Here is a 16,907-nt window from a genome sequence, read left to right as displayed (position 1 = left end):
AAAATCTTCCACAGGGGTAGTGTGTATTTTGAATGGAATAGCCCATTCCAGATACTGTGTTTTTGCTTGGTTGGGGATGTATCTGATTAGAGAAGTTGCACAGAATAGAGTTTCATTTTTGTTATGGTCTGGACTCTGGACTCAATGTTTAGAATTTAGGAAGGTAAAACCTTAGTTTGAATAGTATCTTGAACCGGGCTATGCCAGTTGAGATCCTTACTCCCCTATAGAAGACATGATCTTAATATCCCACACAGGGGGTTGTAGATTTCAAATGGAATCCCCATTCAGGTAATCCTCATTTGAAATTCACACTCCCTGTGTGGAAGATTAAGGTCATATCTTCCATAGGGGGTGTATGAATTTCAACTAGTCCAATGGGATGTGTGTAAAAGTCTTTGAGAATGTTTTGTGTGGAATGAAAGTATGATATTGTGTACAAAAATTGCAATTTGACTGAAATAATAAACACACATTTTGGCAATTTCAATTAATGTTGTAATAATGATTGATACCAGATGATGAATTGTTTTCCTTTTGTTTCTTGTTACTTCAACAGGTTCACATTAAACACCCAAGTTTCAACGCAGCACCAAGACACACACAATTGGAGTAACAAGTACATTGATTACCAATCTCGATCAGTGTTGTGAATCGTTGTGACACCACCACGCCAAGTGTTGTGAATATTAAGCAACGACAACCTCATATTCTATCGTGAGTGCTGAAGTGACACCACGCATCATCATCGTCGCTTATTGGAATCTTACGCAGTTGACAGGACGGAGCGTTATTAGAGCAGCCACTTTTCGTGTGATTCGTACACCTGGGGATAATTTTGCATTAATCTAACGCCCGATATGATCTGAGTTGGCTTTTTAGCGAGGAATGTCTACGGCCCTCGGGGATGGCTAAGAGGCTGCCAGAAACGACAACCGGCGTATCGCGTTCCGTAGAAGCGTTGTGAAGTTGAAGGTTTTTTGTTTTGAGGACATCAGAAACGCTGAAGGGGAATTGACCCAAGATGGATTTGATGGATAGTACTGAAGGTCCTGTTTACGACGAGATGTTAATGCCTGAGCAAACATGGAAGGTAAGAATTAGTGCTAATTGTATTTCTTAAAAATTATTATATTTTCCAACTGCTGCATTGATTATTCTTTTCGAAATCAGTGATGTTTTTACATCAAAATGTATCCAATTTGGCAGCTAAAATATCTTGTTGTTAGCTAGTTTCTGGCTATAGAATAAAGATTTTGCACTACCGATGATGAAATGATGACCCTTGAAGAATAGATTGCAAAGATGGCATGATGAATTGGTTACATTTTGTGATATGTTGTGCAATTCAGGGGTTCTTAATGGAATTGATGACATACACATTGATCTTGCCTCAAGCTCAAGCATTATTACTCTGATTGTTTTTCTGTTACATCTTTGAAAACACTTTCCATTTTCTTATGTACAATCATCAAATTAAATTGCTTGGGTTTAATGATATTTACGAGAGGTGTCTGCTCTAGACAAAACCTCTGGAAATATATATGCTGTAATGGTGGGTAAAAAAATATAAAAAAACACACGTTTTGTTCAAGCACTTATATCAGCTCTAAACATCTTTGTTGTTTTCATCCAGGTATCCCCATTTGAAAGTGAAGAGTGATAAGAAATAGCTTCAAAATTTGCTTCTCTTTAATAATTTAATAATATCTCGAATTACAGCCTTACCGTTTCCACCTATTAAGCTGTTTACCTAAGAACTACTGAAGTATGAGAACAAACACGTCAGAGTGCAGTTTGAGATACTTTTGATACTAATTTTAGTCGTGACATTTTGCCTAAACTAAAAAGTAATCCACAGCTTTATGTGGGGGAGGTTCAAATCATCACGGCTTGTATTATTTGTACAGAGTATAGCTAAGTGTGTTTACACTGATTGGATTTCTACTTCTTGGGGACTGTATTTACTAGTTAGTAATTGCACAGGTCTTTACGGGACTATGTTTGGTGGTCAAGTACCTAATTGAACTGCATGAAAACACACTGGAATTTGATGGTAATGCATGGTCCATAATAAAAAGTATTTTAAAACTGAGAGGTATTAACCCTAACACCAGTAAAAACCACAAAATACCACGATGAAAAATTCATAACATGCATGCATCCCAGGGTCTGCGATGACGCAATCACCCGAAGTGTGATATGCTCATGGAATTGCTGGCCGGGCAGCAATAACCCGAGCAGCTACCGGTCCACGATCATGTGCTTGCATGCGAGGGGTCAAAGGTTCGAATCCCGGGGTGCCAAGTCAAAATTCTTCTTCTTCTTGAAAAATTCGGATCTTCTCTGACTTCCGATACCAAAAAGCATGGGTCAGTGTTAGTAGGCATGTCACAGTGGCTGCACAATACTTATGCCACACTGTGCATGCAAGCATAACAGTAAATTGAAAAGCGCGCGCATGAAAGTTGTTCAATTTTGGCAAACATCCATGCCGAAAAATTAATTTCCTCAAATGTGCTATTTATCACAATTGTTTGAATTTTTGATATATGGTGTGTGAAACCTTTCTGTGACTACCATCGGGTTTTTTTTAAAATAAATATTGCTTAGTTTAAGAGCTACTACCTGTTTTTATGGATTGTTGAAGATCCATCACAAATCAATAAATATAGGCCTTTTGAAAAATCAAGATCTACCACCATTTAGCTGAAATACTAATCTTTCTAAGCATGTAAATTATTTCCGTCGACAACTAATGGCACACTTGAGGAAAAACGATTTGAAACAAAATATTTTTTAAGTGAGTTTAAAGGAGTAATATTCCAAACCACAATAGCTCTAAGCCATTGTGTGTGTCCAAGGCCACACCATTTTTGTATACGCGGTATAATAGAGGGGCTGTTCCTTTTATCGCTTTCTCTTCCCATGTTAATCCAGATAACAAAATGTTAATTTAAAGTCTCATTGCAAATGAATTTTTATTTTTACTTTTCGGATTTGGCTTTGAGCAATGGTGACACATACCATATTTACAGACAAAATGAAAATTCTATTCCAGACACCGTCAAAATGTCAAAGTTTGTATTTTTTGTATTATATTAAAGTAATTAACTGCAGATTCTTTACTCAACATCATAACAGGTTCATACTTGACAAATTCATGATGAAAGAAAAGACTTTCATTAAATATTGAAAAAAACCAAAATTACTCATGCCTAATTTACATAATAATATCATGAATACATAGTTAGCTGTAATAAGCTAATTTGCATAATTGATTACTTTTTGTGTATTTTTTTGTTATAAATTGAAAGAACTTTGTATACATATGTTTGTGAAAAAACCGCACCCTGATATCATGTACGGTTTTCTTTTGGCATCAATTGTGCATATTAATTAGCTGAACTTAGTCATTTTTTCAACTTTTATTTGTCTGCAGATTGGCGGAATTGCTAAAATAGTATATTTGGTTAATTTATTACAATTATTCAATGATTGAATTTTTAATTTTGTTTTCTTTGACGAAGTTAGAAAAGATAGGCAATTAACCTGTGATACTTAAATTAACGTTGCTTTTTCAAGCAAGTGTCCAAATAAACCTTCAAAATCTCGAAATGTGCCAATTTTGTCATTATAGCAATTTGTGGCAGATTTGCATTCCATTTATGAGCATCTTAAAATTGACGCTACGTCACAATGCATTGACCGATTTCAATTCGGTTTTTTGATTTTTTGTTGCTTTAATAAAGGTCATTCATGATTAAATAACGTGTTTCTGCTGCCCTTATTTTTGAGGTGATATACCTAGTGTTAGGGTTAAAGGAGTATTTCGTGATCCTAGCATCCTCTATTTATGTCATTTTTCATTAGATATCCACGAAAAAAACCTATTCCTAAAATTTCAGTTGATTCCGATTTTATGCTTCATGAGTTATGCATGATTATGTGTATTACACTGCTCCATAGACAATGCGTTGTAATTTCGTTCTGGTGCACCAGAACGAAATTCAAATTTCACGATATCTTTGCTAAACGAATTAATCTACAAGAAATATTTTGTACATAAACATTATGTAGCTAGAGGTTTCCAGTGATATAAAAATCTCAACTTTTTTTTTGTAATGTGGGGGGATGAGGCTGTGGATCACGAAATGCCCCTTTAAGCAAATTCAGGGTCTTGAAAAGTACATGTCACTATGATGTCAGTGTGATATGTTATTAATTATGTTAATAATGGCTGTTAATTCTGCTGCACATAGACGGAATGACTATTTTTCTATAGTTTGAGGACAAGCTGTTACGTTACACATTATTATGTAAAAACTAGTTCAAGGCAAGTACTATGCATAGTTCTAGGAAGCTTCCATTTCACAATCAAAAATTTCATTAATAATTAGCAGTATATAAGCTTTTATAACCAATCACAGAGAGCAATGAAACTGTTGTAATCACATGGTCATAATTTCTTACTTTTTAATTCTTACAGAAAACCATTTTTGCCTCTTTCGGATTTTGGTAATTTTTTAGGGTCATCTACAAAAACACACACAATGACCAACCCTACTTGAAATGTCTATTCACCTATTTAATAGAGTGTTTTGTTTTTGTAGCCTACGAGCTCCAAAAACAATATTATTTTGCATGTCATTACACAAAGAAAAAATGCTTAGCTAAAAATAGCTATGCAAATATTCGACATTTAAAAAAAAAAAAAAAAACCATTAAAATCCAGCATGAAATATTCAAAGGCAAAAGATTAGAAAATTTTCCTCTACGATACTAAAAATGTACGAGGTGATTTTCTATGCACAGATGAACTTTCAAATCTGTTCAAGTTTAAGTTATATTGACACTGTTAATAGCACAACGCTTGTCAGAACGGTTGACCTATAATACTACCCATCAGCTATGATTATACTATGCTGCTCTAAGGATTTTTTTTCCACATACAAATTTAAGCCAAACCTGATTTCTTTTTCCATACTGTAAGTATATAGGTGAAGGATGTGACTTAAGAACCACTGGTCTAATACTAGGGCATGTGTGTACTCATTTATAATCTCAAGAACCACTGTACCAATACTAGGAATTTTTGTACTTATTAGAATGTATTTTATGAGCTTCCAAATATAGCGGTGAATTTGAACAATTTTGAAATATTTGTAGAAAATGTGGCCATAGCAACATGCAAAGGGTTAAACTAAGCACTACTGTAAAAGTGGAAATTTTCGCGCGATTAATTTCTTCGCTTTGCCAATTTTGAACTGTTTCCCTTGATTTTAAATTTGCGATTCTAAGTTTCCTTACATTGACTTATACGCAAAAGGAATATATTTGCGCGATTTTATTTTCGCAGCACCAGCTTGGAACGTGAAAAGCGCGAAAGTAAATGCAGCGCAAAATTTTCCACTTTTCCACTACTCGGCCTTGTTGCTTTTTCAGCAACTAGACTCAGGTTTTAAGAGAGGAAAATATGGAAATTGGTCAGCTATATGAGAAGAGATTGTGGTCATAAGAAATGGCAAGATGATAAATTAAGTGTGACATGTTTGTTGGATGCTCACAAGCAATTTATTTTAGTCTTACAAGCAATTAATTAAATAACTAGCGAACGGGGACTTGTTAAACAAATAGGAACTGTGGGTATGGGTTATATATGCTGCAGTTGATGAAATATTTTGGAAATTTATTACAATTTAGCATATTTAGACAAATTTAAGTAATATATCATGATTACAGTGACTTTAGCCTTGTGATAGTTTTTACTATCACATGGCATGAACAGAAACCATTTGATATCATGATATAAAACAAATATTACATGCCAATATTCGTGTGATAGTAAAAATATATATCATTCGGTCAAATTTTGACTTTTCTATTTCACTCGGCTATGCCTCGTGAAATAGAAAAGTCAAAATTTGACCTCGTGATATATTTTGTACTATCACACTCATAGGCATGTAATATTTGTATACTGTCAGGCTATTCCCACAACATGGACAAGCACACCCCCACACACCAATCATAGAGTTTCTTACACTTGCATCCATACATAATCGTGGTGGTATTCACGCACAAAATTGGAGGTGTTAGACCTCTCCCATGGCTCAAAGACACAGTTTCTTCAGACATGGAGCTCAGACGTGGAGCTCCACGGTGCTCCATGGCTGCGATAAGGCTCCTCAGTTGGTATACGGTGTATAATATCCACTCCTCCACACATTTAATGTGGATATGATTGCAGTTACTGCATCGTTACTTTGGAGAGTCAATGTACACACCCTATACACACATACAAAAACTGTCACTTCTATCACAACCTTGAATTTAGCAATATAAAGTGAGAAAACTCAGACAGCTATTTGAATTAGAACAGATTTTTACATCAACTAGCCAGAAGACAATATTGAAAGACGTTCTCTTGCATTTATATTCAAATCTAAGTTTAGAACAAGACTGAACTTCAGTCCTTTAAAGTTTATCACAATACACCTGAATTACGCTGCAAAGGTGTTAAAATTACCCTTAGACACGTAGACAGAGTGTCTCCATTGGAAATAAGATGTGCAACAAGGTGGAATCTTCTCACCATTTTCTTATCTTTTTCTCATCACGTTAATAGTTTTTTCCCTACGTGTCCTTGGCCTGACGGTCAATCTTGGTGCAATCGCGCGTAATGACAACAACACGGCGCCAGCTATCGAATCCGCACGCAAGCAAAACCATTCAAATTGAAATTAGTCTTCGCACCTGATTTGGCCGACAAGGGGCTAATTCTATTTGACATTTGATTTCAAAATCCATACTTGCCCCCGTTCCGTTTTTTAAAGTCGTAAGCTTTTGCAAATATACAGAAGTATCGTGGGTGGTTAATTAGCCAAACTGGGTCTCCGTGTATAATACATGAACAAGTTTGAGACTCTTTTAATTGATTGACGACAGTGTCGGAGATTGTGCCAAAGCCGGAGATGAGTATTGATTTAGTTGGTCACCTGGATGACCTTATTGCTGAGTTTGTGTGAGCTAATTGAGTTTGGATGTGTTGCAAGTGAAAGCTGTTTTCCCAGTGAGAGGTGTGATTTGGCAGGTAGTTTGTGTCACTACAAGAGAGTGGGAGAGTGGGTGTTGTGGAAGTGGGCTTGTAAATACCGCCAATCGGGGACATTTTCTGACCTATAAGAGATAACAGGAGACATCCGTTTTCCTAACCATAGTGACATTTGTGTATTTTTTACACTAAACGGAGACTTCATTACAACCAGGTCATCCCCAGTTGCCACCACTATCACAGCATAACCCCTCCTCCTTCTAAATATGCCAAAAATTAAATGTACCACCTAATCCAGGGACATTTTGTTTTTGTCCATGGTTGGTCAATGTTTGTCCCCAGTTGATGCTCAAGTGGGGGTGCATGCGCATATTTTTTTTGGGGGGGGCTTTGGGGCGCCAGCCCCCCGGGGTCAAAGCAGTGTGCGGCAAAATTGAAAAGGGGCGACGGGAAGAAGAATGGCGGCAAAAAGAGGGACAGCGGAAGAAGAAGGGGCGGCAAAACGAATTAGTAAAGAAAAAAGGGCGAAAAGTGTGAAAAAATTTGACTATACATCAAAATGTGTTGCTTTTGGGGCGGTAGCGCCTATAAATCCCTTTTTTTCTTTTTTTCTTTTTTGCTCTTCACTTTTTCAAACGACCTTAAAAAAAATTGGGGCAACCTTTTCGAGCTGTTGAGGAAGGGGCGGCAAAATTGGATATCCTTCAGCCCCCCGGGGAAGGGGCGGCCACGGTACGCCACTGGGGTGGGGGTGTGTGTATGTGAAACTCCATGGTTGGAAACTCACACAAAATCTACACTGGGAGGGGGGCATACAAGAGGGGAGTGCTTTGCTGATTAGTAGCAGATGCTGTTGTTTGCTTTGGGAGCAGACTGGCTCAAAATATAAATATGATTCCTTCAAAAATTGTGAGATTTGGTGTGCATTCATGAGATGCTAATTTGTATTATGTAGGAGGATGGGTTAGTGGTAGTGGTATTCTCACTTGCTTCTCACCACTACGGCACAGGTTCAATACCTCACATTGGCACATGTTAGTTTGGTTGCCAATCCATGCTCGTCCTCGAGAGGTTTTCTCCGGGAATTGGACGTCTTCCCATATCCCTCTCATTTGCAGTTGGCATCCCTTTAATTTAGATTCTCTATAACCGCTGTCTCCGAGTGGTGTATCCTTGATGCAGGCGAAAGAGTAAAGAATATAAAAAGTTGAAGATATGTAATAAAATGGAATATCTTTTTGAGTTAACTATGTAAATATCACCTTGGAATTGGACAGGATTTGTCAATTCCTTAGTTGCGAGTCACGTCGTAAACAAGAAATGAACAAATGCGGGCAAAAACAAAAAGATGAAACAGGCCTCACAATACAGTTAACTATGCAAATATTGCGAGCAAAAACGAAAAGATGAAACAGGCTTCATGATATAGTTAACTATGCAAATATTGAAGTGATATAGATAAGGATAGAACACTACGGGGAATGTTTAATTGTGTCTTAGGGTCTGTGTCAGTTGGCTATCCATCCAAGAGCATGACTGCTCTAGGCAATACATCTGTATCCATGGATCATGTTGCTTCTCTCATAGTGTTTAATGTCAATATAGAAATTGTACAGAATTTTGATTCATTTTCGTAGTCACTTATGTACAGAAAAATTTCTGTCTACTTTGTAAGAATTACAATTGCAATGATAATAAGGCCAAAAAAAAGAGGTTTGTCTCAAAGCTCACGAGCGGTTTGAAAACAAATGTGAAATGCCTTTTTTTTTTAAATCCCGAAAAAAAATCAGATTTTCGCCAAATTTTTCCGGAAAAACTTTTTTTTTTTTAAAAATAAAATAAATGTCTGCATTTCTTTTTCTTCAAATTGCACGATTTTACAAATGGCCTGATAGTCCAGGCAAAGTTTCTACATGCTCCCTGGCTGATGCATGCCAAGTTTAATGTTAGCATACGTATTGAATATTGTGAATCTTCCAGTGATAAAATTAGTAGGTGTGTGGTTTCTTCATGTTAATGTGAATCGTTGGATCAGCAAAGTGGCGTGGTCTTTCTCATACAAGCTTTCACGCTGCCAAGTGCCAATTAAGTCGTAGCGTTTGCATGGATTGAATGTTGTGAATCCTATCTAGAGCAATAAAATTAGTACATCTCTAGTTTCGATGAAGTTAACTCTGAAATATCCTGCAAATGGCTGTTTTAACAAACAGACTGATCTGAGCTTCCGTGAAAATAACCTTCATGCTGCGAAATACCGGTTAGGTGGTAGCTTATTTAAGTATTGGATGTTGGCAATAGTAGGCTGAGGCAATATAACTAGCGCACCTTTGGTTTACCTAACACTCTATCAGCTTGACGCAGAAGTTTATTACAAAACTTGAGATGATTTGGAAGTGCGGGATGTGTTCAGAGTGGTAGCTACACAACGGCGCTGAGGAGGCATTTCACGGCCCATCCCCCAGGTAATAAGCTAGCGCTTCTTTGGTTTACTTAATGCTTTAAACTGCTTTTTTGTGAGTGCAGCCAGAGTCATCAATGTGTCAAGGTAGTTTTCTTTAACACACACCCAATTAATGTCTTTGAATGTGCACTTATGTACGCCAGCACTCGAGGTATCTCTAGTTTACTTTTTACTTTAAACTGGGTACTTGGGTAACTTCCATTTAAAATACTCACTCCAGTTGTGGATATTGGTAAAGCCATAATACAGGGAGAGCATGTGTTTCAAAATAATTAACGCTAGCCAATTACATTTGAAAAACATACTTCCTCTGTGGTAGGGGTAGTGTGGATCTCAACTGGAATAACCCATTTCCTTCCTCCTGTCCCCATCTATCTGCCCCTCCCCTGTCCCCATCTATCTGCCCCCCCTGTCCCCATCTAGTCCCCATCTAGCACTCCTGGTTTACCAAATGACACAGGCATTTCCCCCACCCCCAATGGGCAATAAAAACTTGCACATCTCTCCTTTACTGAACACTCTATCAGCTTGACATGGACGTTTATTGAATTACTTGTGATAATTTGAAGTGTTGGTTGTGTTCAGCTTGACACACAAGTTCCAAAGGAATTGTAGCACAAGAGCACAGGGATATTTGTATAATTCAAGTAAAATTTCTTTTTAAATAAAATTCTTGTGTTACAAAAACTGAATTTTTACAATTGTATTATACAAGGCTTCCTTGGAGAACAGTACGAGACACTGAAGGGACTACCCTGGGTAAAGAAAGATATAAATACATTTTGAGAAGGGGTCACACAAAAAAGTTGGTAATTCATTCCTATTAAGCATTGTAAAGGTTAAACATGCAACAAGAAGTATACATACATTGGATTTTGAAGAAAAAAAACATGACAAAGAAATGTAAACATCTCAACATGACTGTCACGACCGTACACATGTAATACCGCATGTAAAGATCTTGTCTATGACCACGTAACATAACTGTAATTTCCGCATCGCCGGTCCCTAGGTGATAGCTAGCCAGGCGTGCATTTCAGTGAAATGTTTGAATAGCCGGGAAGCTGTCATCAGAAGACAGCCAAGCTTACAGGCCTTCAGATGATACCCTCGTAAAAGGTGAACATCCGGTGTAGTCCGTATTAGGCTGTTCCATTTAAAATCCACACTACCCCTGTGGAAGATTTAGCTAAAGTCTTCCACAGAGTGAGTTTTAAATAGAATAGACAATTGGGTTAACTTCCATTTGAAATACTCACACCAGTTGTGGAAGATATAGGTAAAGCCATAATACCGAGGGAGTATGGGTTTCAAAGTGATTAACTCTGACCAATTACATTTGAAAAACATACTCCCCCTGTGGAGGATATTTCCAAAATCTTCCACAGGGGTAGTGTGGATTTTAAATGGAATAGCCCATTAGTGACAAAAGATGGATTGTAGGCCTATGTGTGATTACATATATTTCTGTGCCACTTTGTCCTCTTGCAACTTGGTCCAAAGCTGTATGTATGATCTAGTATTTGTGGTGGGTACTGATGGGCGCAAGAATGCTTGGACAAAATCAATTGAAAATTGTGTGTTTATCTTCTTACAACCTCATTTTAGACCAAAATTCACCTGGATATCATGGTTATTGGCCAAAAGAGTTTTAAAAAGGCAAATTAATGTGTGTATTTGCTCCAAACAAAGTCATTTTGGAAGCACTTTCCCCCTACTCCAGTGGAAAGTTAGGGTTAGGATTTAGACGCAAGTTGTTTTAGGGTAGGGCTGAAAAAATAGAAATTGCACATCGATCATTTATTTTAAGGAAAATGCATTGCATCACACTATCTCTAAAAGTGCTAAACCTGTCATTAGTATAATAGCCCTAGCCATTCCACCTGGATTTTGAGGTGTTGGAGAGCTCTTCACAGTCCTCACACTACAGTTGAATATTGGTTGGCTTGCAAATTTTGATGTTGATGAAGACACTTTCTTGGTCTGACAGATATATGATGATGACCTTTTAGTCAATGTATGGTGTCATGATGGAGGGGGATGGAAGCAAAAGTTTAGCGAGGATCTTGATGTTTGTCAGTCCATCTATATTATGTGCAATCCTGCGATGATTCTTGCAGCCATACTATATTGATGATGAAAATTGAGATGTCACTTCCTCAAATAATTGTCTAAACATGTACTACATGTATGAGATAGGTTGTATGGTGCTAAGTATACATGTAAAGAAAATAATGACATGAAATGAAGTTTAGACTGCATCAAATTTTTAAAAAAATTTAAAAAAAATTTAATGCAAAAAAATAGTTGAAAAAATTAAAATTTATGCAAATGAACCATTGGAAATTGAAGACCGCCAATTGCCACCCCTCCACCAAATCACATTGCTAATACACCTTACGAGAAAATGCAATCGCAACCTTGGATTTTGTGCAAATGAGTTTTGATTTTGCTAATGAGCTACCTAATGGAACTTGAACTTGAAGCTTTATAGTAGTTCCAAGAAATTGCACTCACATCCTTTGACGGACGGAGTAACAGAATGACAGACGGACAGACAACCAGGGAACATAATACCTTAGGTGGAAGCATAAATATGATATTAACACCCAACAAAGTCTGAATGTCCCTTGAAGCAGAGATATATTAGATGTATTTGGATGTTTGTTTGTTTTTCAAATTCTTTCCAAACATGATATACTGTATTTTTGTTGTTATTAATCGGCATTTATATTGTACCCACGCAAACATTCTTTTTCATGATATTCTGTCTTAAAGATTAGTAGATGGTTCTCTGGCTAACGACTTGACTGTTGGCAATTATGACGTATGTATGTTGATGACGTTGGATTTGCTATTTATGGAAAATGTTTTTTGATGAGAATTAGGGTACACAAGAGTGGATACATAGGGCCTTTGTTGGCAATTAATGATAGTGTGGGTTCAAGTACAGATGTGATCAAAGTCCATCTTTTTTTAGAATGTGACATTTAAAGTTGGAACTTCCCTTTTTGTATACAAGATAAATTATTGGCAATAGCATTATAGTAAAAATGTTCTTCCAGGGCCTTAGCAAAGTTGTGGGGTGGCCATCAAAATGTGGGATGGCCAAAATACAAAAAAACACCAATATTGGAAAAAATTTCTCAAAAAGTGGGACTGCCACGCCCTACCCTGTCACTCCCTGTGTTCTGCTTATTTTTAGTACAGTTTTTATCAGTATATGTGAAAGTATTTTATCCTCTCTCTCGCTCTCTTTTCCACTCCTCATTTTTGCCTATAGACATCTTGACATGTGACATCATTGCCCAGCAGTATGCGCGCGAATTTGGGCAATTTCCATTGTTCTTTGCCCTTCTGTGTGCGTACACATCGTAGAGCACGTGCATTTTAAATTGCTCACCACAATAGCTTTCAAAATGAAGTAAAATTCCAAAGTCCTTTATTTTGATTTAAGCCCAGTTCTTCTAAAAGGTTGCTTTGAGATGGAAAGAGTGAATACTGATCACTAGTATTAAGATTTTGATTGATTATCATCGTCCTGTTAAATGGCTATCTGTATTTCCTCGTAAGTTCTGCAATTCAAAGCGATAAACTAAGTGTTGTACACAGTAATGCAATTGGCAAGCTAAATCCATGTAGACCACACCACCTGTCACAAGCAATTTAGCGATTCTAGTATCTAATCCCTTTAGAGCAGTGTCAAGCGGTATGGGGAAGCATCAGCATCATTTATTTAGCTGGCTTAATTCTAGAGAGTTGAGGAAAGTGTGTTTATCATGCTTATCACCAATGAAAATGTTGTCTGGTAGTTAAGTAGGTGAATAGACCTTTTCAATAGTGGATCGGAAATCTTCAGAAATAATTTTAGATGGATCATCATGTCATGTGTGGAAAACAAAAACACATCCAGTCACACAGGCAACAAAAGTCCCCCTGAAAAATGTCTATTGAGTATAGGATTCATTTGTGACAAGACAGTCTGGCAAAATGACAACAGGTTATTCCATTTAAAATCCACACACACACACCCCGGCATGGCCTTACTCTCCCCAACTTCTTATAAATTTCAGATGGAGTCGCTCATCTTAGGTAACCCCATTTGAAATTCACCCTCCTTGTGTGGAAGATTAAGGTCATGTCTTCCATAGAGTCTGTATGGATTTCAACTGGTATATCCTAATTTACTCATTACCTTAATCTTCACTTTTGGAGTGATCTAAGGGACCGCTAACTACGGGAGACTCTGAAAAGAGTGAAATATCGCACCTTTAGAAGAATAAAAAATATGATCAACTTTACTCTCAACATTTTACAAAATGATGAAACCTCTACTAGAATATAACACTTTGAATATCGAATGGATTGAACTTCATGTTACTTCCACTTCTTTTCAGTGAGCAAAATTTTCACTATGGCAAGTGGTCCCTGGGATCACCCCTTCACTCTTTTAAAAGGTCTGTTATTAGTGTGTCTCAGTTTGAGATTTAAGTGCCTGAGGTTTCTAGAATGTAAGTGGCTTTAATAGAGTATCTGTGTTTTATAGGTCTGAGGTATACAGGTCATGAGTTTCATCTATATAATGAGTTTTAGTTTTGTAAGCGAACCACAACCCAGGTCTTTGCTTTTCTTTCCTTATGTCTATGTTTTTGTAGGAGAACCTGCTTAACTGAGGTGCAATGGCTCTATCAAATACAATGCATATACTTAGTATGGCTTAAATGATGGACTTCAGGTTTTTTTTGTAACTCGGGTACTGTTTTAGACACCCTTAAACAGACATAAATTGCACTAGCTTCGTTCTGTATGATATTGTATCACGCATGTGTCACATCTCTGTTATCGTTAGCTATCGTTCTACATTGGGCTGTTATTCCACTTGAAAGCCATACACCCCCTATGGAAGACATGACCTGAATCTCACACACAGGGGATGTAGATTTCAAGTGAAATCACCCATTCAGGTAACCCCCATTTTAAATTCACCCTCCCTATGTGGAAGATTCAGATCATGTCTTCTATAGAGGGTGTATGGATTTCAACTGGAATAACCCAGTTTGACAACAAGACATTGAAACATAAGAACTTTTTTTTTGCTCCTGAAACCATTTCCAACCAGAATACCTGTGTAATTTATATGATACACAAGAACTTGGTCATGCTCCAATTGAGAATTATGTTACTTTGTACTATTGGAAGGAAGAAATAAATAAAAGCTTGAAGATGGTCTTCTTCATCGTAGCTTGAAACCATCAAACCCATTAGACCTGTAATGAAATAGAGCCAGAAGACAGTCCGCTAGACTATGCATTACCAAGGGAGTTTTATATAAATGATAGTTGGTTATGCGAGTGCAAGAAAATTGTATCTTCAAGAGCTACCTTATGCCATTTTAAATTAATAACATGTTAAGGCAGGCCCTTACGCAGGGTGGTGCGTGGGTGCACCCCCAAAAAAAAATGTTTACACTTTTTTGAACAAAAAAGTTCCAAATTTTGTCCACTTTTCACAAAATTGCCCCCCCCCCCCAAAAAAAGTCCACCTTTTCAAAATCAGCACCCTGCAAATGAAATCCTGTGTACGGGCCTGTGTTAAGGTGTCAAGTCTGAGAATAGTGGGACTCCTGGGGTTCACTTGGGATATAATTTGGTACCCATGCTCATCGCACAAAAAAACTGCAAAAAAGGGTCGAATTTTGACTTGCTGGCATTGACACCGTCTTTAGGAAAAGGGGTACTTTTTAAGGGAAACCTATAATGTTTAGGGTTATAATTTCAACCGTCTTTGATGTTAAGGGTCACTTGTTCGCACATAATATATCATAAGGTGAAGCAGATGGAGATGGTCATCTGGTACACAATAAACCAAGACAAAGAAAATTAATCAATGTAGTTCCAGTGTATTCACCTTATTAGAACTCATATTAAGTGAGAAATTGTCATTACACATTACGCCATTTAGGGGTCCGTTTTAGTGTCTTACACCATTTAGGGGGTAAAATGTTTAACATCTTACTCCAATAAGGGGTGAAATTTGTCACCCCTGAATACAACATTTAGGGTCAAATTTTGAGATGCTGTGACAAGCATTGGTACTACTTCAGTATGCGAGTGAACCCCCTGGTTGTGGGACTTACGATGCTTCCAGAAGGAACTTCAATCACCTGGTGAACAATTTCAAACCCAATATCTTAAGGGTAGACGAGGTATTGTTGGTCGAAGCAACCTAAAAACCGATTTTTATTATCTAGATCAATATATTATTGAAAATTAACACCTGGATGTTTTGCAAAAGTTAGTTCTACAAATAGTATACTTTGCAAACTTGCTTAATTTATTGTTGTTAATGAGTTATGTACGTTTTACAAAAGTATTGTTGTTTCAGCCCGATTACAACGTAACTCAAGGACCGCATCACCTATAAAAGTATATCTGTGATATTTTAATTCTTCTACACGCTCACTATGAATTGAGCAATGCAGTTTTTGCCAAAGCTCACTACCATTCGTAAGATGCTGTGAACTACCAAATCACAACAGTTTAAAATAGTTAATAACCTTAATGTGAGATAAATATTTTGCCAAGTTTTTGGATTCCGCTGCAATTGTAATTTCAAAATTATGTAGCATGAGGCAGCTCATAGCAGATATACAACTTTCTTGCAATCACACGACATGTTGGCCTGCTGTGGCATCTGGTTTATAAATATAGATGAGCTATTACAAGATATGATAACTAATTTCTGTTTTCACACCGGCTGTGAGTGAGTGCCAACTGTGTCTTGATATCAACCATTTAAATTTGAGTGTGTGCAAATTTGTGTGGGTATCTAATCGCCATCAAACAAGGACAAAAATGGGTCATAGCACCTGCATCCACAGACCCACATCCAGCTAAGGATGATCTTTATTTTATTTTATTTTATTTTCATGATGAGCTGGAAACAAGGTGTGTGTGCATTTGTAAAGAGTCTGCAAACGAGAACGCACACAAGAAAAGCAGAGCAACTGGGGACATCTTTTTGTGCATTTGTTTGCAGGGAGACCTCATCTTCATAACAAGATGGTGGATCCGTGCAAAGGGTGAATAAGAGCTGATTTCATTTAGTCATCCGAGTTAAAATATGTTTCTACAAAATTAATTTTGCTTGCATCTTAAATTTGTTCATACTTTGCCTTCATCATAAACACAAAACACTCTCATCAAAAAGCATCTTTGTATTGTCAAATATATAGCCCCCAGTTTCTTGGAATTGAAAACAGCATTCATTAATCCCTGTTTAGCCAGTTTTTCCTGTTATCTCCAACATTGATATGATCTACATCTAAATGGAATATCTAAACCCAAACCATGCGGTATGTAATATCGTGTATCAAACCCTAAGGCTGCTTGA

General features: G+C 37.1%; 1 protein-coding gene across 1 annotated transcript in view; it reads left to right on the top strand.

Annotated features, from left to right (window-relative positions):
- LOC140157036 (rho guanine nucleotide exchange factor 10-like protein) overlaps positions 1 to 16,907 on the top strand; it is a 150,491-nt gene that overhangs the window by 30,841 nt on the left and 102,743 nt on the right. The window contains exon 2 of the mRNA XM_072180099.1: positions 560 to 1,093. Within this exon, the coding sequence (XP_072036200.1) occupies positions 1,025 to 1,093 (69 nt within the window). The 5' untranslated portion in view covers positions 560 to 1,024. The remainder of the gene's footprint in view (positions 1 to 559; positions 1,094 to 16,907) is intronic.

Source organism: Amphiura filiformis, chromosome 7 (assembly GCF_039555335.1).
Source record: "Amphiura filiformis chromosome 7, Afil_fr2py, whole genome shotgun sequence".
NCBI lineage: Eukaryota > Metazoa > Echinodermata > Ophiuroidea > Amphilepidida > Amphiuridae > Amphiura > Amphiura filiformis.
Note: the sequence above shows the minus strand (reverse complement) of the source record. Positions and strands in the feature narration are given on the sequence as shown.